General features: G+C 36.9%; 1 protein-coding gene across 1 annotated transcript in view; it reads left to right on the top strand.

Annotated features, from left to right (window-relative positions):
* LOC124368887 overlaps positions 1-27,091 on the top strand; it is a 105,028-nt gene that overhangs the window by 16,044 nt on the left and 61,893 nt on the right. Inside the window, exons 4-6 of the mRNA XM_046826386.1 lie at positions 2,055-2,189; positions 10,196-10,646; positions 25,559-25,793. Coding sequence (XP_046682342.1) covers positions 2,055-2,189; positions 10,196-10,646; positions 25,559-25,793 — 821 coding nt within the window. The remainder of the gene's footprint in view (positions 1-2,054; positions 2,190-10,195; positions 10,647-25,558; positions 25,794-27,091) is intronic.

Here is a 27,091-nt window from a genome sequence, read left to right as displayed (position 1 = left end):
CTAACAAATGTATATAAATTACATTAAGAAAAGACTAGATTGACACAATATGACAGCTTATGAGACAACTGGTCATTCCCTCATTAAAATGCCAAAATTGTAATTGTTATTCAGAGTCTGCTCTTTAAGTAGTGACAAAATTCTTAACCCTTTGCCATACCAAGGTTGCAGACAGCTTGCGTTAGTTTTGCCGTAGTTTGGCCTCACAACTCGTATGGCCAGTACAGATTGCCACGCTACTTTCATTGACAGCTCGTTGGCCATATTTGTTGTTTGCCTCTAACTTTTATATGTATATTGTTAACAAATATATGCAAATTAAAATGTTATAAAGTACAGCTTTATAGTTATGTTATACTCAGACATGAACTATTTTACATTTTTCTTAGTTTTTACATTATTTTACGGAATAAAACTTAAAAAAAAAAACTAAAAATACATAGTAATGTGTAGTCACGAATAGTTAGGACACGTTGTCTAGTAAAATTTTCTAGGTTTCTATCCTTTCAATCACTTTAGTGTATAGGCCCACTATGCGTCATTCGTCTTATTTGCACAGTCAATGTTTAGAGGAAAATTATAGGCTAATTTAAAATGTACTGCTTTACTTAAAAATTACTTTAAAATAAAGCTGCTCGATAGGTTTCAGCACTCACCATTCATTATGAAACAAAGAGAATATTAGAAAATAACTGCTATGTTTAGTGGCTAGTGGTGCTGGCCTTACGAGCTATGGACGTATTATATCTTTGCCAGTACAGCTGGACATACGAGCTGAGACAATATTACGGCAAAAATTAATACACACTTCCAACAAAATGGCAGTGGCCAGTAGATTATAAATACTGCCTTCGAGTGTATGGGTTAAACAACAATTGAGTCACAGTTCCAATTCGAAAACTTTACCTAACTGGATCTGGAGATGTGATTAGTTTTATTGGTGTGAAAGATGATATTAATCATACCAAGACAAGGTAAGATTACGCCACATCATATGTCGTGTAACAGGCTTCGCTAAAGTTGCATGTAAAATTTCAAATCTACATAGCTCTCATTGTCATTCTCTAGATGTACTGCGGACAGATAAACATTCATATAATCTTACAGAAAATAAATGTTTACATCCTTCAAGCAGAAAAGAAAAATTGTGTCAGCCTCGACCAATAATTAAAGTTTGCCAGTACAATGAATTCATCAGGAAAAGCTAAACCATAGTAGATTCCTCTTGAAAAACTAATCTGGAAAAAATGCCATTGTGAGAGTGTTCTATAATTGTTAAGGTTATTGGTTTAGTGCATCATTTTATGTTATTATTTGAATATACAAGGTTTTATACTAGTTGCCTTTCTTTAATATCACATATTGGTCAGAAATGAAGTAAAATCTTTATTTATGAAGCAGTATAAATGTATTTCAGAATGGGAAACTTGTTTCTTTTGGTGTCCCTCAATTGTTGATTTTGGTCCACTTCTTTTTCTCTTGTACATTAATGATTTTCTTTATACTATTGACCAAGAGCTTATTTTGGTGCCGGTGATATAAATTATTCCTCAATATTAATATGGTATAAAAATAATTGAAAATTATGTTCATAAAACACAAGTGTACTTTTTGCAACAGGGTCTGAAGCATACGATATGATATGGTAAAATTGCATAAATTTGTATTCATTTAAGTAAATATACATTGGAAAGCATTATGAATGTATTCAACAAAAATTATTGTTATTTACATTATTTTTTTATTTAAGAATCAGCATATTGAACATGTAAGATTTTTTAGCATTGTTATAGATCCAATATATTATGTATTGATACAATTATACTTGATATTTTAAAAACGAACATCATGGCCAAAAAATATATAAGAACACACAATATGCATTGTTTAAGTATGCATTATTAAGGTGCATACAGCTGGGCTTTTTGTGTGTATTTAACTATTAACAATTTATCCTCTTTCAGTCCTTTTGGACAGAGTACTTACAATGCATTTCCGGTCGGCTTCTGTAGGCTTCATGTGTGTGTTTCTTACAACTGTTTTCAATGTGTCAGGAGTTGACGGAGAGCCAGAGCCGGCCCCGGGAGAGGCGACGGAGATACAAGCTGACCTCTCCGCCTTCTGTCAGCTCCCGACGGGGCTGGCTGCTGCACAAGATACAGTCCCTTGCCCCTGGGCCTGCTTCTCAGGTATTCAACACATTTTTATGTTTAAAATTGTTAATGTACACAATGACTTTATGTTGAGAGCTCTTAGGCAAACTGTACAAATTGTTTATTTTATACATCTACTGTTTATACACATGTAGTTCATGCATTAACCCTAGAACTGGCAATCGACATTATAATGTTGATCTGAATCGATTTATGGGTAACAATTGGTACCATAATGTCAATCTGACAAGCACGTGTCTTGACAGTTCATATAGTACATGAATCAACACTACCACCACTATTTATACAGTGTGAGTTAAAAGTACGGATACACTCTATTTAGTTTTTGATGGTAAAGATGGAGGGATAGAACTCGGAACACCTTTCTAGGAAATAAAAGTGAAATGGCAGCTCATTGAAATTAATTACATTACAAGCATGGACAGATCCTGCTCAACCTTCAATGGACAAAGCTGGAAAAATGAAACTCAGGACACCCTTCTACCGAAACAGGGCTTTTTGGAGGGGCAGATTAAAATTTCAAAATGTGAAGTTACAGTAGCACTAGTAATTACAATTACGTTAAGCAATAAAACTGGTAAAACTTACTAACCTGTGTTTTTATACCAGATGTTCAAACTGCTGTCCAGGACAGTTTTTTACTACTTGGATAGCTGGATAAACCTGATTTTGTAACATTTACTGGTATACCTCGGCATTAAGGTTTTCATAAATAAAAAAAGGGCCAAACAAACTGATTGCTCACAATGACAAGCCAAACATTTAATTTTTCAGGGTGCTGGGTATATTGCTCTCTTATCCAATGAGGGTTGACTTCAGCCCAATAACGAGCATTGTTCAAGTTCAAATCATCTTTATTCAGGAATAACATGCAATACATTTTTCTATTGTTCCCATGCAACTCATAGGTTGCGCGTGGGATTGAAGTAATTATTATACATGTACTATATAAACTATTAATTTATACAATTAATTGTGTCTGTTAACGTTACCGTTTAACATAAAAGTTGCTTCATCTGCGAAAGCAATGTTGTTTAATCTCATTTTATTATTATCAATGTTCCGCATCATTATTTCACAAAATCCTACTCGACGATCAAAATTGTCCTCACTTAGCTCATGAACTAAACAAATTTTGTACGCTTTATATGGTGACATTTTTTCTGTTTTGGCAACAGTGATGTCATAAAACTTGCCAGAAAGATTGTCATCTAACCATTTTAAAAATTAGTGATATAGCACAAGGTATGGTTTGTTATGTTGGTTTATAACTATGTGACGAATTGATAGATGTCCCAAAAAACCCAGTGAAAGTTAAAATTTAGAAAGCATAGACCAAAGGGGTTAAATTAGGAGTGGACCTGAACGTAATGGCATTTGCGGATGATGTAGTGATCTTGTCAGAAAGTTTGGATGACCTCTCCACACTAACAAAAAGTTTTATTAAAGAATGTCAAACAGTAGGCTTAGAGCTAAATGAAGATAAAACTAAAATTATTCATTTTGGAAGACATGCTGGAAATGTGAGAACAAACATAAGCATTGACAACTACTTGATTGGCTGTGTAGAAAGTTTTAAATATTTGGGTGTAACAATAAACAGCAAAAATGTGGAGGATATAGAGATACAAAGCAAATTAGCTAATGAAATAGGTGTCTTGGGGCGTGTACAAAACTCTTTACGTCAAGATTGTTGTCACAATGCTCCAAAATAAGAATTTATAAAACAATCATTCAACCAGTCCTAATGTATGGAAGTGAAACATGGACATTAACGAAGAAAAATGAGGGGCGGTTGATTGTTTTTGAGAATAAAGTTCTCCAAAAAATATTTGGACCAATATGTGATGAAGGGGTGTGGCGAATAAGAAAAAATAGAGAATTACGCAATGTATACCAAGATCCTGATATTGTGGCTTTGGTGAAGGCAAAGAGAATTAGCTGGCTAGGACATGTACATCGGAGACAGGAGGGCACAAGGTTAAAAGAGGTCTACCAGGCGGTACCGGCAGGAAGGCGCCCTTTGGGTAGGCCAAGGATAAGATGGGGCGATCAGGTGGTCGAAGATGTGACCCGGTGTGGAGGGTCTGTGGATCTGGCGGAAGACAGGGTGGCGTGGAAGAGGCTCATAGATGAGGCAAAGAATCGACTGAGATTTGTTACGCCCCGGCAGTAAGTAAGTAAGACCAAAGGAAAAAATAAATTAAACTACTTAAGGCTTAAATTAGCCTAAACTGAAAATTAGGTATGTTAAACACATGAAGTTGAATCAAGCAAGCTGACATATCAATCAATCCAAAGAGTCCACTAGGGTTTGGTATTTTATAAAGTTTTTTTTGACTGAAACCTATTTTTTTCTAACTAACAGTGAACCCTTAAGGTGGCAAACTAAAGTTTTAAAAGTTTGCAAAAGAAGGATGTTACTACATTTTGGAAAGAAAAATTTAGTTTTGTAAGTAATTAAATCACTTATGTGTATGTCAGCATGTCAAATCCAACCCCAAGCTGCAACTTCATAATCATTACAAAACAAACATAGGCCTATGTTATTTTTATTAATTGTTCAAACTAAAGGATACTCCATATTAAGTTTAACTGTTTAAATTAAAAAGGCACTAGTCAAAAGAAGCAAAAGGCTTTTAATAAAAGGATATAAAAGAATTATTTTCACAGTAACATTAAAGTTTTGAAGAAGGTTAAGAAAAAATTTCATACTGTTAGCATAAATAAATCCTTTAAGTTTGAAATGCCCTGAACATTCAAATAGCATAGGCCTACATAAAAGTCTGACATAGTTCAAAGTAGAAAATAATCAGATAAATTTAACAGTAAAGCTTCACTTACCTTGTGTATAGACTAACATTAATACATGTAATACACAATACATTGTAACAATTGAAAATATTCAACATAGTAGACAAAAAATCATAAAGTATGAATAACATCAATAAATTGCATTTAGAACCAAGGGTTGGTGTGGAGAGGTTAATTTTTAATCAATCAGATGATAAGGTGAAAGATTGGAAAGGAATGAAATTTATATAAAAAACAAGAAAACTTTTCATTATAAGCCAACCCATAGTAAATAATCTGGGGAAACTGATTGGGGGTTTTAAATAGTAACCAGAAAGCCTAAACTTTAAAAACAAATAGTAGGCTATTCAAAGGCTGCAGTATAATAAGCGGCCACCAACTGCATCTGCCCTTCTCTTCAACTTTTCTTGCACATATCTGAGCCAAAGCTAAATTGTAAAATACCAAAAGGTGCTTGCTAAGTTTAAAAAGTATAAATAATTAAGTACAAGGTTTGGTTAAAGCAAGAGGCTAAACTGTAGGTGGTGTTAAAAAGATAGGTTAAGAGTTAAACTTGGTCAGGAAAAAATTTATTAATTTTGTTTAAAGTAAATTTTAAGCTTGAAAAACATCAACCATTTACCAATGCCTAAATATTTAGTGAAAACAAGTTACTAAAGTTTATGAAATACTGCAATTCAACATTTTGAATTATTATAACAGAACTAGGCTTAGGTAACAGTTGGTTGCAAGAACTGCATGGCTCAGACCTGCACATTAGAAACATGTTACTTCGAAAAAGTATCTACATTTGAGTAAAAACTGTAAAGAAAATTTAGAAAACTAAAATTTAGAAAAACGTCTACTCCTTAAAAAACTTAAAACTAGGACTTAGCTCTCATAGTTGTGTAGAATTCTTCCACTCCCACCTGCTACGCCTAGCCTTCCATATAAATATAATGATCTGCTACCAATATGTGGGGAATTGGTAGATGCCATGTACACTGAATTTGGAATGACTGGGTCCTAATTAATTATATGAGGTCGTGGAACGTTGATTGGAAGGCAGGCTACGATATTAAACACCAAAACACCATGCCGGTTCGTCGAGGGAGCGGGCAGCCAGCTTTGATTTTGAACCCCGACCACTGAAACTCGTAGAACGTCCTCGCCCTACGGAAGCCTGAAGAGAAGAGAGCGAAAAAACCTAATTCCAGAAATCTAGAAGCCTGAACACTAGAACAAACCATAACAGGCAGAATTCCAAAGAAACATTTAGAAGAAGAGGTTAACCATCTGGAAAAGCAGACGACTCGACCAGCTGCAGGGAAACTGCTGCCGGCCCGTCCATCGCCCAACAAAAATAAAGTGGCAAACGCCACAACTTTGTTTTAGGCTATACTATGCAAGATTTCGGTTTTATTTTAGAAATATTTAGTGTGAAAATTATTTTTTTTATTTTTGAAAATAATTTGAAAGGTTTTTGTAATATATATCTAATTTTCCTTCAAGAAAACGTGGATGCTATTACATAGTTTCTTAAACTAGATAAAATGAAGAATAAACTGGTTCTCGGATTCTAATATTTATAATATTATCACACTTTACCAGGAGCAGTCTCACCACTTAGTGTAGTATCTTTTTATGGTTTATGCATAATGTTTATCATACCATAATTATCTCCACATGTTCCTGAAAGAAATAATGTATTACACATATAGATTTATAGTAAAAATGTATTTTTTACAAAATGTTTAAAGTGCTGGTACAAAACACTTAAAACTAGCCTGTCATCTGTGGAAAACATGACTGCCAGTTCTAGGGTTATTACAGCATTATAGATCAACTAAAATTGTTCCTTCCAAATTTTTGCTATAGTTCTATATGTGTTCGTTATGCTAAGTTTTGTACATACACAGTGAATATTCACTTATCCAGATTTAAATCTTTTTCCGTACACTGGATATTGATGTCAAGAACAATGTTTAACAAGTCCTTGATTAAGTCTAAGACTAAGTTTTCTGGTTCACACCACTTTGTAATATTGCGTACACAATTAAATTGTTGAAATGTTACCGCCTTACTGTGGATGAGCCATCTTTGGTCAACCAAAAGCGACAGATGTTCAACCAAAATAATCTGTAAACTGAAGATAGATGGTTCTCCACATCGAAATATTTCGCTATAAGACTAATAGGATTTCAGCATTTGTCATCATTTTATAATAATAATCTCTTTATTGCATTTTTTAAACAATTTAACATTGTATCGCAATCGTCATAAACAAAAATAAATAGTCCTAACTATACCTTCATACACATTCACACTTACAATTCATACATTCGCTCAGACACATTCAAACCGACTCCAGATCCAAAGCAAACATATACATACCGACTCCAGATCGAGAGCAAACACATACAAACTGATTATTTAAATACAGTGCAAATTTAGACCTCCCAGCGGCTCGTCATGAATTCATCGACAGAATAAAACGCTTTTGACACCAAAAGGCATTTGAGACGAGTTTTTAATTGATTTTGATTGTTGGAATTTTTTATACTCTCAGGGAGCTTGTTGATGAGTCTGACACCAACTTGTTGCGGGAGGTGTTGTGATAACGTCAATCTGTATTGGCTAGTTCGAAAATTGTCCCTGCCTCTTGTCCCATATTGGTGAACGTCACCGCCACGAACCAAATCACACTTTGATTTGCAGTACGTGATCACCTCAAGAATGTAGAGGCAGGGCAAAGTCAGCATTTTATGTTATGAAATTCACAACACTACATTTTGGGAATTGAAATCTACCCTCTCCCTCAGGTGTCAAAAAACCTTAAAACATAAGGTTAAACACACACAAAAAATTGTAATCTTCGCACGCCGTATACAGATATATCAGAATGGCAGACTTTGACCAAAACGCCAAATATTTCTTGGAAGGCTCACACCAACACAGTAATTTCAAAACTGTCTATGGCCCGTTTTCTACTTAGAAAATTAAAATCTTGTGTTGATGGAGATATGATGCTTGTCTCCTACTTTAGTGAATTTCACTTTCACTTGCTATATGCTGCAATGCTCTGGGAAAATAGAAAGAGTGCTAGCCAGGTTTTCATATGGCAAAGAAAAGCAGTGAGAATTTTGACCAATTTAGCTTATCAGGATGATTGTAAGCAATGTTTTATTGATTTAAATATAATGACAGTTCCTTCCATTTTTATATTTCAAAATTTAATACATATAAAGAAAAACAAAAATGAATTTGTTTGTTTTAATGAGGTCCATGACTATTATACTCGAAGGGCACAGGATATTATTATACCTTCTTCCAGGCTACAGAAGACTATAGCTAGTCATAGACATTGCAAATTAAATGTTTTAATGAACTTCCACAAGAGTTCAGAAGTTTAGAACTTCAACAACATGTAAATTATCGTGTTGGTTTATAAGTAAGGCCTTCTATTCACTTGAGGAATTTTTTACAAGTAATATTAATCTACCTTAGAATAGGTGGATGGGTGGCAGTTTCTCACTCTCTGAAAATGGCTTTTTCTGTTTCGGCTGACCTGAGTCTATTACTATTATTCTTTCCATGTTTTATATAAGCACTTCAATGTGTTTGGATGGTACAGGCCTTTGGGCAGTGTGGACTTTACCTTAGTCTTATACTGGATCATGTTTAGGTTAATTATATTATTATGTACTTTAAATTAACATAATGTATAGTATGTATGTTTTGTGTAGTGTAATGTATTATACATTTTATTTCTTGATGTTGTCTATAGCAATGTAAAATTGACAAATGACAATAAATAAAAAATTTTTAGTTCATAAAAAGCCTTCGAAATGCCGGTGCACACTCCGTACTTATCACGGTTGCCAAGGAAATATTTATAAACGACCTTCACTCAGCGGCAGGGGGACGGGAGCGCCCTTTGTCTAACTCTGACCACCTGCTCGTCAGTTCTGCGTCTCCTACAGAGCCATAACCAAACATATCCGTGGCGTGTATTACTGCTTTCTCGGTTGTCACGAGCTTGCGTTCGCGTGTGTCTACTACGCATCTCGTTATTATTCTTCATTGTGTGGTAATGTTGTGATTAGTTTGAAATATTTATCTTGCTTTATAGTAAAATGTAATTAAATTTTCAGTTTAATTACATTATACAATGAAACTTGAAATCTATTTGAAATAATCAGTTTTGTAAATAGTTCTTTTTTATTTTTATCAATAAATATGCTAATTTTAAGTAAAATGTTCTGTTTTATACTTGTTTTACTTTTACCTCTTATAGTTTATAATAAAATTTAGCTTTGAACTTAAAGAAAGAAATATTTTTACATGTCTTGGCATTATAGGATAGGTAATGGATTTACTAGTGGCGTGCGAAGGGTTAAAACTAAAAGTGTTCTAAACCTTGCCCACACTAAATTTAAGAATCTCTAGAGTATGTTGAACTTAAAAAACCAAAGCATATACCTTGCTGATACAAAAGCGGCATAAAAACAAGACTGGTGAGAAGAAACCCAGAACTAAGAACACAACATTACCCATGTCTCACATACCAGGGTAGATAGAAGAATTTCATTGTGTAAGCATTGTTTCAACACAGCGTTATTTTGAAGCCTAATACTTTGGACTGCAGTTTTATACAGACAGTAAGTACTTAACCACATAAAAATGAAGTGCACATAAAGAAGGATAATAAAACTGTAAAAGAGATGTTGAATAAATGTATTAGTATTGAATAAATGACCTAAGATGACCTAAATACTAATAAATAATAAAATATAAAATTGTAACATCACTAACTGAATGGACCCATGAACAATGTAAAAGTTCTATTACGATATTGTAAAAATTCGAATCTTAAAAATACTCATCACCAATATCAAGAAAATTTAACCCTTCGCACACCACTAATAAATCCATTGATTTTCCTACTCCAAGAGACACAATATGTAATATTGCATTTACTTGTGTTTAACGTTTTGGTCAAAGTCTACCATTCTGATATATCCATCTACGGCATGGGAAGTGTTAAAAACTGCTAAAAAAAGAGCAAAAATCTTTAAATTGCCAATTTTTGAAAGCATTTCATTATTTAGGATCAACCCTGGTATAGTTGTGATGTGATCTATTTTTTATTTGTTATAACATAAATCAATAAATAGTTTACATAGGTCAGTCAATATTATTGTTCAATCTGAAAATTAATGTTTTAGGCTTCTAACAGTGGAGACGAAAGGTACAACAGACAGTCTCCGAGAGGTGATGGCAACAGCACCGGTACTTCATCTACCGGATCGAGCCCTATCTCTCACCCCCACCTCCACTCTCTGTCGAGGGACCTCTCGTTCGACTCGTTACTGTTCAGCCGCACGCATCGAGAGGGTTCTATAGACAGCATGTCCTCGGAGCTGAGCCTGGATCTACCATCGTTTGCCGAGCAAGCAACGGACAGTGTCACGGTTGCACGACTAGACCAGCTGCAGGAGGAGATCGACCAGCTCAAGTCCAACTGTCAGCTGATGGACGAGGACTTCGAGACAGTGAAAGGCAGCCGCAACCTGCCGGGATTGGCCGAGCTTATGGAGGCCTCGGAGCTTAAGGACCAGCAAGATCTCACTGTGGAAGATATCGTCAAGCGTCAGAGCGCAAAGGCCTGTTTTAAAGGTGACTATTTTATCTTGTTGTAGCAAATAAAATAAAGCAATTTATAATCAGTCAATTAATTTATTGTTTTAAGACTTTTTACAAGTATTAACAACGTCAGTATTGCAGCACAACGCCACGTCTAGATATACACTATATTTATTAGACTATGAAATACAGATAAACTATTACACTTCAAATTCATATTCTTTATAATTTGATAATTTTTGTATGTTAAGATGTATAAAGAGTTGTTAAAATAACGCCATCAATTAGTTAAAATAAATTACTTCAGTTAAATGACAATTAAAAGATTTAAAATAATGGAATTAATCAACAAAAGTAAAATTCAACAATTAATAAAATATTTATAAATAACAACAAGAGGTTGTAGACTAATTTAAAATAACATGAAAAAAGCAACTGTAAAGAGTTCAGACAAACAGCATAAAAGAGTAAACAATTCTCAAAAAGCAATTTGACAAATTCCAAAAATCTAATGAGGGCTGTAAAAAGGATTAACACGTTCGCTGCTGAAAATCCCTATATAGAGTTCCCTATATGCTGAAATTTTAAAAATATATTTTTACTTACGTTTAGATGAAATATGATAGAAATATATGAAACTTACTCATAAATCACAAAATGTATCACTCTCTCCATTTTAGGAATGCGGTAACTGTGGTTACCGGTAGCTCCTGAGAACAGTCTTCCTTGCCAGCTGGTAACTCTAGTTACCGCTCGCACTAGGGAGCGCCTTTTTTTGTCAGTGGGAATGTTGCAAATGAATACATCGTAGCTAAGTAAATTGTATTTTATTCGTTTTGGACACATATAAACAATATTTATACGTAAATGTGAAAACCAAAATGAATGTAAAAGTTTATAAAAATGTGAAAAAGTTTATATAGATCTCCGCTAACTCATTCAAATTCAGTTATTATTTACAAATATGTGGTGAGTAATTATAACAAAATATATTTAAATGTTTATTTGAAATGATAAAAAAAATATTGTAGTACATAAGTTTATAAAAATGTATTCCAATCCGGTTGTGAGCACTCCATTGGCGTGGGTTGGTCTCGTAATCAGGATCCTCAACTGCCGAGTTCGTCTGGTACTCCACATCGTCCATGTTATTACATAATTCAGTTTGATCCTGAAATAATTCTTACAGCTTTCTTTCAAGCAGTACCCAAACTCTTTCCTGTAACAATCCACTGTGGAAAGCATCTATAAATAGTTCACCGTTTACTAACTTTTGGTATTGATTATAACAATGGACAAACATTATAATGAAACTTTTAAGTTATTTAATAATATAATAATACACCATTTCTGTTAAAGAACTATAGATAGATTAGATTTATATAGTACGGGATTGATGAAAAGTCAAACCCCTAGAGTTTGCTTGTCAAATGAAATTTCCAAGACTTTTCTTCTTTGTGACTCAGAAAATCTAGTACACTGGTAATGAGTCGGTTAGTGGAGTTTAAATTTGTTTTAAGTATTAATTTGTAATTTTTTGTTTGTAATAACTGTGAAATTATACACATTATTAAATCAAAAATTTATTTTTCCATCAAACTGCCAAAACCTACAGGTACATCAAAAGTTACGTTGAAGCCTTTGGAATGCGTATGTATAGTCATTGAGCCAATTTAGATAAATACTATATAAAATATAAGCATTACTGCAGAAGTCGCTAACAGCGATTCTGGCATTTCTTGCATGTAATGCGGGATCGCTGACAGCGATGCTCCGGCACTCAAAGGGTTAATGTATTTTAGCTTTAGTTAGGCTAGATTTTTTTATTTCTTTGACGATGCACCTGTATTGTGTACATTGTATCCATATAATACGTAATGTGCAAATAAAGAATAACTAATGACTAATGGCCCTCTTTAGGAAGGATATGTGTTGAACTAGAAAGTAGTTGGATTCTTTACTTTGAGCAAAACTTCTGTAGTATTACGCGATTCTAGTTTTCAACTAAATTGTATTGCCTAATCGCTTTTTTATAGATTTTGATTACTGTGTGATGTATATCAGGATGTTATTAAAACAACTCGCCTTCGGCTCGATGGGGGCTACGCCCCCAGGCCCCTAATAGATTGGGGAGTTGGCTAAATGCGGAGATAAGTGGAATTCGGAGACAGGTTAAGTCCGAGCATTAGATTAGGGATCTGGAAGTTTAACGTAGACCTATTTTATTGATTCATTCCGGATTCAACCAGAGTTTTGAATTTGAGGGCGTTTTGTAGCTTAGTTATTAAAGATACATAAGATAGATAATTTTAGTCGGAAAAATCAAAAATCCCAAAAATTGCCAATTCACAAAAAAGATTTTGCCATTGAGAGCGTAAACAAGTTTACGGACAGATATACAACACAAAGCTACTGAACCTTTTTTGTAGATTGTATCAATAGCTATTTATAAATGTTTTGAGATTTAAACTAGCACAATCGTGTCAACCCCTATCGACTCCAATAACAAAATATTCACGTACAAATTACAAAATATTAACATTTATTAGCCAAACCGATGGAGATAGGGCAAAAAGTCACTAGACCGTTTTTGTAGATCGCATTATTTTGTATTAACATATCATTAAGTTGATCAGGGGGTTTAACTTAATCAGGAGTTCATCTACCAGGAAATTCCCGAGAGGGGGATCTATGTTGTTGGGGTGTTATAAGTACGTGAGGTACTTTTGTGGGAAATGTGTGTCTGTGCTACGAGAATATGTGTACAGTAATTTTTATCAATATAAAAAGTTGATCAGAGGGTTTAAATTACTTAGGAGTGTTGACCATGAATCACTATTTCATTAAATGAATTAACCACTACTATGTCCCTATTTACTATTGACGATTCGCTGACGCTCAGCCAATTGACGATGTGGGGTTGTAGTCACTCGTTCACGTAGTAACACAAGTTAAATCCGGAACCAGAACGGGTTACACAAATTATAGTCGCATTATATTTACAACTCCTGAAATTGCTAATTACGACCAAGGTTTTGCCATTAAAAGAGATTTTAGGGCTTACGTAAGCATATACGACAAAAAGCAAGCTAACCTTTTTTAGATATCTAGATTGTCTAGTTATTGAAAATTTAGGATTTAAGTTATGAGCAATAGTTCGGCTGCTACCGCCTTCAGAAACAAACTTCTCTTGTAAAAATTATAAAATATTTGCATTTAAACAGGTTTTTCGGGCAGACCGGAATGTAAATTTATAAGCGAAAATTTCCAAATATTTTCAATTAATCGCGTTTTGTGGTCAAACTAATGGAGATAGAGTAAAAAGTTACTGGAACTTTTTTGTAGATCACCTCATTTACTAAATCCAACTTTTGTTTTATGTTGACCTCCGACCATTGGTTTCACCTCTATCGACCCCAAAAATAAATCCCTTAAACATTACACAAAAATTGCACATAATCACGTTTTTAGGCCAAACCAATGGAGATAGGGCAAAAGGTTACTGGAACTTTTCTGTAGATCGCGCAATTTGCTAATTTGATCAGATTTGAGCTAAGACCAACGGTTCGGCCGCTATCGGGCTCAAAACATTATTTTTGGCGAAATAATCTCTGGAATGTCAAATATTAGAGTATCTACCATGGAAGATAGAGCAAAAAGTCACAAGACCTTTTTTGTAGTTCACTTCATTCCTGACTAAAGATGTTTCGTCAGATCCGAGCTAGCTCCAACGGTTCGCCCGCTAACGGGCTTACAAAAAAGGCCTGCAAGGGTGAAAAATGCACGAATTGTCTCAAATTTTGTTAGGGGTTTAAAAGTAAAAATGTCCGGTTTTCAGACTTTTCCTGTGGGTTATATTGCAAACGGTACCTGTGTGCTAAATGTCAAGTTTCTAGCACTTCTAGAACTATGTTAGAATTTGTATCTATATATCAGTGAGTCAGTCAGTCAGTCAGTTTTACATGGGGCTGTATAAGTATTCAGACTCTATTTATGTCCCCATTTCAAATTCCAAGCGGTCAATCATATGATATTCCCTCCTGAAGTGGAACTTTCCGTAGGCCCCCCCCCCAAAAAAGCTGGAATTAATGTATAAACTAGCTTACTTTAAAGGTGGTTTATGGAACTTGGAACTGGCTGGTATAGGTTGGAAGATCTTGTAAAACGGGAGGAATAAAATATCTTGTAAACCTTTCTTTTCAAGATTCATTTTCAGAAGACTGTTACTCTGTACCAGGAAAGGGGAGTGCTAGTCATAATGGTACCATCTCTCACCCTCATTGCCCTGATAGTAGAATATGTATTATACTGCCAACACTATATATTATGTGTTAGAGAATAACCCAGCAGGGATTACTTCTGGCTGGTTTATACCTTCCAGTTAAACCTTCCTTTGGGTACAGAAAAAACCGATGTTTCATTTAAATCTGATCAACCTTATGAGGAGCGGCACATCATTAACCGCAAATGTTGAGATTCTGGGGTGCCTGGGCTATTTCTGGGATGTTTCGATAGGTTAAATCAACTGTGGGAGATGACTGTTGGATTGGTAGGGTTCGTTCCCTAAGTATCACAAGTTTTTGCTAGCCTCAACAAGGGTGTGCCACCCCTACCTGCTTTGTATTACATGGATATGAAAAATGTACAATCTGCTGTGCTCCATACTGGCGTGAGCAATCACTTTTGTATTAACTAACTATCACTGCTACTGCCAAATATCCTGAACCTGGAAACTGTACTACGTAGTATTACATGGATATGAACAATATACTTTAGTACTGCCGCAATATCAATGCTACTGGCACATCACCTCAGCCTGACAACTTTACTACGTAGTATTACACGGACATGAACTATGTACTAGCAGCTGTGCTCTAGACTGACCACTACTTTAGAACTGCCTCTCTATCACTGCTATTGCTACATTGCCTCAGACTGACAATCTCACTGACGTCTGTACAACGTACTATTACACGGACATGAACTATGTACTAGCAGCTGTGCTCTAGACTGACCACTACTTTAGAACTGCCTCTCTATCACTGCTACTGCTACATTGCCTCAGACTGACAATCTCACTGACGTCTGTACGACCTAGAATTATACGGACATGAACTATGTACTAGCAGCTGTGCTCTAGACTGACCACTACTTTAGAACTGCCTCTCTATCACTGCTATTGCTACATTGCCTCAGACTGACAATCTCACTGACGTCTGTACGACCTAGTATTATACGGACATGAACTATGTACTAGCAGCTGTGCTCTAGACTGACCACTACTTTAGAACTGCTTCTCTATCACTGCTACTGCTACATTGCCTCAGACTGACAATCTCACTGACGTCTGTACGACGTAGTATTACACGGACATGAACAATGTACTAGCAGCTGTGCTCTAGACTGACCACTACTTTAGAACTGCCTCTCTATCACTGCTACTGCTACATTGCCTCAGACTGACAATCTCACTGACGTCTGTACGACGTACTATTACACGGACATGAACAATGTACTAGCAGCTGTGCTCTAGACTGACCACACTGCCTCCCTTTAACTGCTACTGCTACATTGCCTCAGACTGACAATCTCACTGACGTCTGTACGACGTAGTATTACACGGACATGAACTATGTACTAGCAGCTGTGCTCTAGACTGACCACTACTTTAGAACTGCCTCTCTATCACTGCTATTGCTACATTGCCTCAGACTGACAATCTCACTGACGTCTGTACGACGTACTATTACACGGACATGAACAATGTACTAGCAGCTGTGCTCTAGATTGACCACCACTTTAGAACTGCCTCCCTTTAACTGCTACTGCTACATTGCCTCAGACTGACAATCTCACTGACGTCTGTACGACGTAGTATTACACGGACATGAACTATGTACTAGCAGCTGTGCTCTAGACTGACCACTACTTTAGAACTGCCTCTCTATCACTGCTACTGCTACATTGCCTCAGACTGACAATCTCACTGACGTCTGTACGACCTAGTATTATACGGACATGAACAATGTACAATCAACTGAGCTCCAGACTGTAGTGAGCAATCACTTTAGTACTGCCTCACTATCACTGCTACTGCCACATCACCTCAGCCTGACAATCTCACTGACGACTGTACTACGTAGTATTACACGGACATGAACAATGTACTAGCAGCTGTGCTCTAGACTGACCACTACTTTAGAACTGCCTCTCTATCACTGCTACTGCTACATTGCCTCAGACTGACAATCTCACTGACGTCTGTACGACGTAGTATTACACGGACATGAACTATGTACTAGCAGCTGTGCTCTAGACTGACCACTACTTTAGAACTGCCTCTCTATCACTGCTACTGCTACATTGCCTCAGACTGACAATCTCACTGACGTCTGTACGACGTAGTATTACACGGACATGAACTATGTACTAGCAGCTGTGCTCTAGACTGACCACTACTTTAGAACTGCCTCTCTATCACTGCTACTGCTACATTGCCTCAGACTGACAATCTCACTGACTTCTGTACGACCTAGAATTATACGGACATGAACTATGTACAATCAACTGAGCTCCAGACTGTAGTGAGCAATCACTTTAGTACTGCCTCACTATCACTGCTACTGCCACATCACCTCAGCCTGACAATCTCACTGACGACTGTACTACGTAGTATTACACGGACATGAACAATGTACTAGCAGCTGTGCTCTAGACTGACCACTACTTTAGAACTGCCTCTCTATCACTGCTACTGCTACATTGCCTCAGACTGACAATCTCACTGACGTCTGTACGACGTAGTATTACACGGACATGAACTATGTACTAGCAGCTGTGCTCTAGACTGACCACTACTTTAGAACTGCCTCTCTATCACTGCTACTGCTACATTGCCTCAGACTGACAATCCCACTGACTTCTGTACGACGTAGTATTACACGGACATGAATTATGTACTAGCAGCTGTGCTCTAGACTGACCACTACTTTAGAACTGCCTCTCTATCACTGCTACTGCTACATTGCCTCAGACTGACAATCTCACTGACGTCTGTACGACCTAGTATTATACGGACATGAACAATGTACAATCAACTGAGCTCCAGACTGTAGTGAGCAATCACTTTAGTACTGCCTCACTATCACTGCTACTGCCACATCACCTCAGCCTGACAATCTCACTGACGACTGTACTACGTAGTATTACACGGACATGAACAATGTACTAGCAGCTGTGCTCTAGACTGACCACTACTTTAGAACTGCCTCTCTATCACTGCTACTGCTACATTGCCTCAGACTGACAATCTCACTGACGTCTGTACGACGTAGTATTACACGGACATGAACTATGTACTAGCAGCTGTGCTCTAGACTGACCACTACTTTAGAACTGCCTCTCTATCACTGCTACTGCTACATTGCCTCAGACTGACAATCTCACTGACGTCTGTACGACGTAGTATTACACGGACATGAACTATGTACTAGCAGCTGTGCTCTAGACTGACCACTACTTTAGAACTGCCTCTCTATCACTGCTACTGCTACATTGCCTCAGACTGACAATCTCACTGACTTCTGTACGACCTAGAATTATACGGACATGAACTATGTACAATCAACTGAGCTCCAGACTGTAGTGAGCAATCACTTTAGTACTGCCTCACTATCACTGCTACTGCCACATCACCTCAGCCTGACAATCTCACTGACGACTGTACTACGTAGTATTACACGGACATGAACAATGTACTAGCAGCTGTGCTCTAGACTGACCACTACTTTAGAACTGCCTCTCTATCACTGCTACTGCTACATTGCCTCAGACTGACAATCTCACTGACGTCTGTACGACGTAGTATTACACGGACATGAACTATGTACTAGCAGCTGTGCTCTAGACTGACCACTACTTTAGAACTGCCTCTCTATCACTGCTACTGCTACATTGCCTCAGACTGACAATCTCACTGAAGTCTGTACGACGTAGTATTATACGGACATGAACAATGTACAATCAACTGAGCTCCAGACTGTAGTGAGCGATCCCTTTAGTACTGCCTCACTATCATTGCTACTGCTACATTGCCTCAGACTGACAATCTCACTGACGTCTGTATGACGTAGTATTATACGGACATGAACAATGTACAATCAACTGAGCTCCAGACTGTAGTGAGCGATCCCTTTAGTACTGCCTCACTATCACTGCTACTGCCACATCACCTCAGCCTGACAATCTCACTGACGACTGTACTACGTAGTATTACACGGACATGAACAATGTACTAGCAGCTGTGCTCTAGACTGACCACTACTTTAGAACTGCCTCTCTATCACTGCTACTGCTACATTGCCTCAGACTGACAATCTCACTGACTTCTGTACGACCTAGAATTATACGGACATGAACTATGTACAATCAACTGAGCTCCAGACTGTAGTGAGCAATCACTTTAGTACTGCCTCACTATCACTGCTACTGCCACATCACCTCAGCCTGACAATCTCACTGACGACTGTACTACGTAGTATTACACGGACATGAACAATGTACTAGCAGCTGTGCTCTAGACTGACCACTACTTTAGAACTGCCTCTCTATCACTGCTACTGCTACATTGCCTCAGACTGACAATCTCACTGACGTCTGTACGACGTAGTATTACACGGACATGAACTATGTACTAGCAGCTGTGCTCTAGACTGACCACTACTTTAGAACTGCCTCTCTATCACTGCTACTGCTACATTGCCTCAGACTGACAATCTCACTGACGTCTGTACGACGTAGTATTATACGGACATGAACAATGTACAATCAACTGAGCTCCAGACTGTAGTGAGCGATCCCTTTAGTACTGCCTCACTATCATTGCTACTGCTACATTGCCTCAGACTGACAATCTCACTGACGTCTGTACGACGTAGTATTATACGGACATGAACAATGTACAATCAACTGAGCTCCAGACTGTAGTGAGCGATCCCTTTAGTACTGCCTCACTATCACTGCTACTGCCACATCACCTCAGCCTGACAATCTCACTGACGACTGTACTACGTAGTATTACACGGACATGAACAATGTACTAGCAGCTGTGCTCTAGACTGACCACTACTTTAGAACTGCCTCTCTATCACTGCTACTGCCACATCACCTCAGCCTGACAATCTCACTGACGACTGTACTACGTAGTATTACACCGACATGAACAATGTACAATCAGAAATAGAATACACAATATTTCAATATTGAATTTAAACAATAGAAATTAAAGTAATTAAAGCTGATGTATAATAAGGAGGTCATCTAGTTCAAAATCAAGGAAAATTAAGTCATTATAGAGTAAGTAGCGGATTTGTAGTCCATCATACTTCACTGCTTTCGAAAGGAACTCACTTAGGCTTAAAATATGATCGTTCAAATACCTTACAAACGTAATGTTTCCTCTAGTACCTGTCGTTAGAGACAAAAAATAGGAGAATACTCTGTTGCCTGTATCTATTTATCTTGATGTTCTAAGACGTACAATAGTTTACTTTCAACCCGTAGATCACTCAGAATTACATGACATACGTTGATTTCATAACATGAGTACATGAATATCCTGTGTTCTTTGTCAGAAATCGCATTTATTATTTTTATCATATTTTGGTGCTTCGTAACGTATTGTTACTCTTATTAGCTGCCAAAAGTATGTTAACCTGATAACATAAGATAAATAACGAAATAGTCTATTAAATATCTGAAGCAGTTGACAAATACAAGAAGAACCTCTATTGTCCTGGGTTTTATTTTATCTTATTGCAATAAAACGATTTTCAATAGTTCTAAATAGGGATGTCGTGTAAAAGACAGTGAAACTTTATGGTAAAGACGAAATTCTGATAACAATCTAATCTCTGAACTACATTACATCTAATTGATTCAGGAAAGAATATATTTAGCTTCCAAAAGGAGGTCGGGCAGAGTCCCTGATAAACGATATATAGACATCACTAAAAAAGTTATTAAGAAATGCCGCGATAATAGCTCAACCTTGTGTATACATACGTAAACACTTTGTTTTATAAGTGGTATTTTAATTTATTTTAATGACAATAAGAATTTTAGTATCCATGGAAATGCAACAAGATTATTTTGGAAAAAAATATTATTGAATAGCACGCAAAAATTGTACTCGTGAAATATGAAGCAGACGCAGGCCATGTTCAAGGAGATGGGCGAGACCGGACAGTTGGTTTTCACCATGATTACAGTGATGTTCATTATCGTAATGATTGACTTTCTGAAACAGATCAGAGCCAGAATTAAAGATGAACGCAACTTGGATGAGCTTATCAAGGAAGAGCTGGCGAAAACGTGGTGAGATACAAAGTGTAATAAACATGTAAAATTTTTGTATAGATTAAAATTTTCTTCAAAATAAATGAACTTGTAATAAGTTGTGTATTATTTTAAATATAAGAAATTCCGGAGGGGGGTTATTAGTCATAAGGGTAAAAATTAAGTCGTTCTTTACTGGAGGATGTTGTTTCTGTGCAATTAAAATAAAAAGAGGGCAATATTTATCAGAAGATTAAGTATATCTGTTGATAACAAAGTTAAAATAAGCTACGACTAACTATTCTGCAGCTATCGATCCAGGAAACAGAATTATTTTAAACCGGTTTTGCGGCCAAACCATTGAGGATAGGGCAAACAGTCACTGGGCCTTTTTTGTAGAGCACATCATTTGCTATTTCTTGATACAACTTGTTTTGAGCTATGACTAACTGTTTGGCCGCGATCGAGACTGGAAACTAAATTTTCATGTGATAATAACAAAGGTTTTGCACATAATCAGGTTTTGCGGCCTAGCCGATGGATATAATACCAAAGGTTACAGGAACTTTTTGTAGATCACATAATTTTCTAAATCTTGTAGACTACGTATTTTGAGCTACGACCGACGGTTTCGACGTTATCGAGCCCAGAATCTAAAATTGCACGTGAAGATTACAAACAGTTTTCACATAATTGCGATTTACGGTTAAACCAATAAAGATGGTACCAAATTTTGCTGATGCCTTTTTTGTAAAATACATGATTTTAAAAATCCCATTAACATATTTTTTGAGCAGCCGCCACCGGTTTGGCCGCTTTCGAGCGCGGAATCTAAATTGTAAAGTACAAATTCAAAAACGTTTCCATTTAAACTCGTTTAGTGGCTAAACAGATGGGGATGAGCCAAAAAGTCACGTGACCTTTTTTTAGATCACTTCACTCCATACCAAAAGTTTATCATCAGATCCGAGCTACGACCTACCGTTTAGGCGCTACTGTTCTTCAAACAAAACTCTACAAATGAAAATTGGCAAAATTTGACGAAAGGTTCGAATTTGTTAGCATTTTTAGGGTGGACCGATAAAGATGCGGAGAAATCTAATGTGCGTATTTTTTAGATCAGACAATTCATTTAATAATTAGATTTGAGCTGTGACCAACGGTTTAGTCGCTATATGGCTCGAAAGCAAACAACTACACCAGTTTTTAGCCAGTTTCAACCGGTATTTAATTTTTTCAAGGTGTTAAAAAGTATAGATTTCCTATTTTTAGACTTTTATTGTTCGTTATACCGGAAAAGTGACGTTCGTGCAAAATTTCAAGTTTCCAGCACTTCTAGAAGTATGTTAGAATTTGTATCTATATAATAGTCAGTCACTGAGTCAGTTTCACATGCGGCTGTATAGGATATAGGACTCGCCTTCGGCTCGGAGGGAGGGGGTTTAATGTTACCAGGGGTTAAGACATCGGGGGTTTTAATTTACTCAGGAGGTTATCTGGTCATCCACGAAATTCCCAGGGGGGTTTTAGTGTTACCAGGGGATAAGACATCAGGGGTTTTATTTACTCAGGAGGTTATCCGGTCATACCAGTAAATTCTCGGGGGGGAGGGGTTAAGAGAATTGGTGATTGGTAAATCTGATGTATGCTTGCAAACTCGGGGATAGGAGCGATTTGGTGTTTGGTAAAATTCGGACATGAGGTCATGCCAGGAAATTCCCTGGGGGGGGGGTTTATGTTACCAGGGGTTAAGACATCAGGGGGTTTAATTTACTCAGAATGTTATCTGGTTATACCAGGAAATTCCTGGAGAGGGGTTAAAAGATTTGGTAATTGGTAAAATTCGGACATGAGGTCATGTCAGGAAATTCCAAGGGGGGGGTTTAACGTTACCGGGGGTTAAAGCATCAGGGGGTTTAATTTACTCAGGAGATTATCTGGTCAGACCAGAAAATTCCGGGGAGGGGGGTTTTAATGTTACCGGGGGTTAATGATTCACGTAGGCCTCTTTTAGAGGGTATTGGGTCTGTGAACATAATTATAATTCACTCTGTCCTTATCTTCTTTTGACGCTTCACTGACGCTCAGCCAATTCGCGATGTGGGCTAGAAGATGTATACTAGTCATTCGTTTATATAGTAATACAAACTCAATCAGGAACCGGTATGAATTGCACACATTCTTGGTCTTTATCAGATTATTAAGTTGATCAGGGGGTTTCATTTACTCAGGAGTAATTCCCGGGAGGGGGGTTAGTGCTATTGGGGCTTATCAGAATATGTGGTTTTTTCCTGGGGAAAGATTGTCTAGTTATCAGAAATTTAATTTTTAAGTTGCAACCAATGGTTCAACCGCTACCGCCTCCAGAAACAGAAATCTCGTGTAAAAATTACAAAATATTTGCATATAAATGCGTTTTGCAGCTGAAAGTTGACGATAGGGCAAAGTAAATGATGCCTTTTTGTAGATCACATGATTTCCTAATTCCAGTAATACATCTATTTTGGGCTATGATCAATGGTTTGGCCGCAATTGTGCCCCGAGTCTAAAATTTCACGTGAAAATTACACAAATTTTGCACCTAATCAAATTTTGCGACTGAACTAATAGAGATAGGGCCAAAAGTCACTAGACATTTTTTGTAGATCAAGTAATTTTATACATTGCACTTTGTTTTGTTTTGAGGTATGGCCAACCATTTGGCCGTTATCGGGCCTGAAATCTAATTTTGCACGTGAAAATTACACAAATTTTGCACGCGATTTTGTAATCGCGTATTGCGGTCATACCGATGGAGATAGGGCAAAAAGTCACTAGACTATTTCTGTAGATCATGTAATTTGCTAATTTGATGGGTCAATCAGATTTCAGCTACAACCTACCGTTCGGCCGCTATCGAGCTCTAAACTTTATTTTAGCAAAAAAGTCTCTGGAATGTCAAACATTTCCGCGTTTTGTGGCTTAACCACACGAGATAGGACCAAAAGTCACTAGACCTTTTTTGTAGATCACTTCATTCCTGATTAACGATTTTCCATCAGATTGAAGCTAGCTCCAACGGTTCGCCCGCTATCGGGCTTACAAGAAATGCCTGCAAGGGTAAAGAATGCACGATTTTTCGGGAATTTTTTTGAGGGGTTTAGAAGTAAAAATGTCCGGTTTTCAGACTTTTCCTCCAGGTCATATTGCAAGAGGCACCTGTGTGCCAAATCTCAAGTTTCCAGCACTTCTAGAACTATGTTAGAATTTGTATCTACATATCAGTCAGTGAGTGAGTTACACATGCGGCTGTATATTATATAGGATAGCTCGAACGGTTCGCCCGCTATCGGACTTACAAAAAATGACTGCAGGGGTGAAAAATGCGCGAATTTTCTCGAATTTTTTTTAGGGGTTTAGAAGTAAAAAAGTCCGGTTTTCGGACTTTTCCTCCGGGTCATATTGTGAAAGGTACCTGCATGCCAAATTTCAAGTTTCCAGCACTTCTAGAACTATGTTAGAATTTGTATCTATACATCAGTCAGTGAGTGAGTCAGTTACACATGCGGCTGTATATATATATAAGGATTCACCACTAGAATGCATGTAATATATTGAATCAACTTATTGGCAAAGCAGAATGTGTTGGCTTGTTTTTCAAAATTCCAATATGAAAAACTACAAATAAAAATAATGTTTAGTACACTAAAATCTACAAATTCTAGCATATTTGTAAATAATAATCAATGGACAGTTGGTATTTTCAAATGAAACTTTTTAAAAGTCAATGTAAATATGTTTAGTTTAGAAACATAATTAAAACATACAGACACACATACACATACATGTGCGTTTGTATTCAAACTAATTATATGCAAACTAATTTTGTTCCCTTAAAACATTGGCTAAAATCCTTTACTTCCATAATTTCAACAAAATTCAACTGTGATTAAAAAAAAAAAAAATAGAAGAAACGACTAGGGAAATATTGTACGTAATATTTTTTATCTATTACATTTTTGACTTATGATTTTTCTGAAAATCACATTTCAGTGTTAACCATTGTTGCAGTTCATTTCAAAGTTCAAAAATGAAATGAAAATGATTAATTTTTTGTGAGAATAGTATTCTTTGAGTTCATCAAACAACTGATGTATGGTACACAACATAACATGTTATAATGGATAACTATAAAATTGCCTTCTGTGTCATGAAAGAATCATGATGGATCATGATGGTGTATGTTTTGTAGTAGAGTTTTAATTTTAATGATTAAAGTTCTCGCCTGGAATCCACTGCAGAAGGAAAACTTTATTCCCTCCAACTGATGACCGATTGCACAGACATTCATCAATACAGTTTGTGAACTGATAAAGATGGGACAATTGTTTCTATTACGCAAAAACCATTTAAGTTATAAAGACATAACTTACACCAGTCGAATCCTCTACTCATAATACCAATTCATTTTATATAATTTATATTCGTAATATTACTTGTTGTGAGCTGATATCGATCGAAATGCTGCATGGCATACAGCTGACGGACTATGCAGAACTCGTGTATCATTTTGGGAGTTTCTTATTATCAGTCGGAGGGTTAATAACAATGTGAACTTCTTTTGTTATCAGGCCTGTACAGCCTGACAACGATAAACCGCAGCGTGTCAATGGACCTGTCACTGGAGGAAGACACCGGCCCGACCAGCAGTCAGTTCAACTTGACTCAGCTGGCCGAGGAGGAACATCTGCCCAGCCTGGAGTGGGACGAGGAGTATGACCAGGGTCAGCAAGACAGTTGGGGCGAGGAACCTCACACCACAGATGTGTCGACACAGCTCCCCCTCGGCACAGCCAGCCCTAACTTGTGAGTGATGTCATTCTGTTTTCTGTTCTATATGGAACCATGTTGAGTAAACACGCATTGCACATAAATCTACAAAGTTTTTGCGACTTCTTGAATACGGTAGACTCTCTCACATCTGGCTGTTCTGATGACGGAAATGAGTCATTCACCTCTTGGGTAGGTAACTGCTAAAAATCAACAATATATTTCCCAGGAGGGTTAACACTTGACTGGTTTATACCTTCCAGTTTAACCCACACTGGGTACAGCAAAAATCAATGTGTCACTTAAATCTGGGTAACCTTATGGATGTCCAGGAGCGGCACATCACTAACCGAAAATGTTCAGGTTCTGGAGTGCAAGGGTAATTCGATAGGTCTAGTCTCCTGTGGGAGATGACTGTTGGAGTTGTTGGGATTCGTTCCCTAAGAGTAAAAGGTTCTTGCTAGCCTAGAAATAAGGGTGTGCCACCCCCTGCCTGCTTTGACTGGAGAGGTTGGTTCAGAGCTGGATCCTCCTTCTTCTGAAGGAACATGACTGAGATTAGTGCCCTAAAATTTTTCCTCATGAATCTTGATAGGAGGCGGCCTTACACCTATTTTTATTTACCCAGAATATCCTGTCACTCCAGAAGTAGCGCAAAAGTCCTTTATACGGTTAGGTGCAATTTTCTAAGCTACTTGTCCTAAGAGAACAAAAAAAAACTGTCTGTAAAGTTTCCGGTTGTAAATAAATATTTCAGTACAGTTGATTTTTTTATGAACTCCGTACTGAAAAAAATTTTTTTGTAGTGTTTAGTATGTATTGTACATCTGTAATTAGAGTAAAAATGTATTTTACTGTCACAATACTGTATATTATATTCTATAGTGAGTTTTATTTTAAATATGTGTCTGCAAGTGGATTATAACAGCACATTTAGCATGTTTAAAAGTCAATAAATTGTTATTCCTTCTTAATAGCTGATTTTTATGCAGAAGCATATCATTATGCAGCGTTATTATAAATTTACAATATATCCCTGGTTAGTCCGGCAGTTTTGTGTTCCAGCCCCGAGGTAGCTGGACTAGATGAAGTCTACTGTAATAGAATAGATAGGAAACCATTTTTACCTTGAAGAAAGGGGAAGCTAGAGCTGTTCTAGCAGCCAATGGTGAAGCATCTTCCTCAGATCTAGTAGGCTTGCTAATATCCTCTGTCATTGAGGGAGCCCAACTCCGTCATCCTCTTCACCCTGTCATCTTTTGTGGTGATCAACACTTATCATCCCCTTACCTCCGAAGCCCATCTTGACGTTTTTGATATTTTATTGTTCACTT

Source organism: Homalodisca vitripennis, chromosome X, assembly GCF_021130785.1.
Source record: "Homalodisca vitripennis isolate AUS2020 chromosome X, UT_GWSS_2.1, whole genome shotgun sequence".
Classification (NCBI taxonomy): domain Eukaryota; kingdom Metazoa; phylum Arthropoda; class Insecta; order Hemiptera; family Cicadellidae; genus Homalodisca; species Homalodisca vitripennis.
Note: the sequence above shows the minus strand (reverse complement) of the source record. Positions and strands in the feature narration are given on the sequence as shown.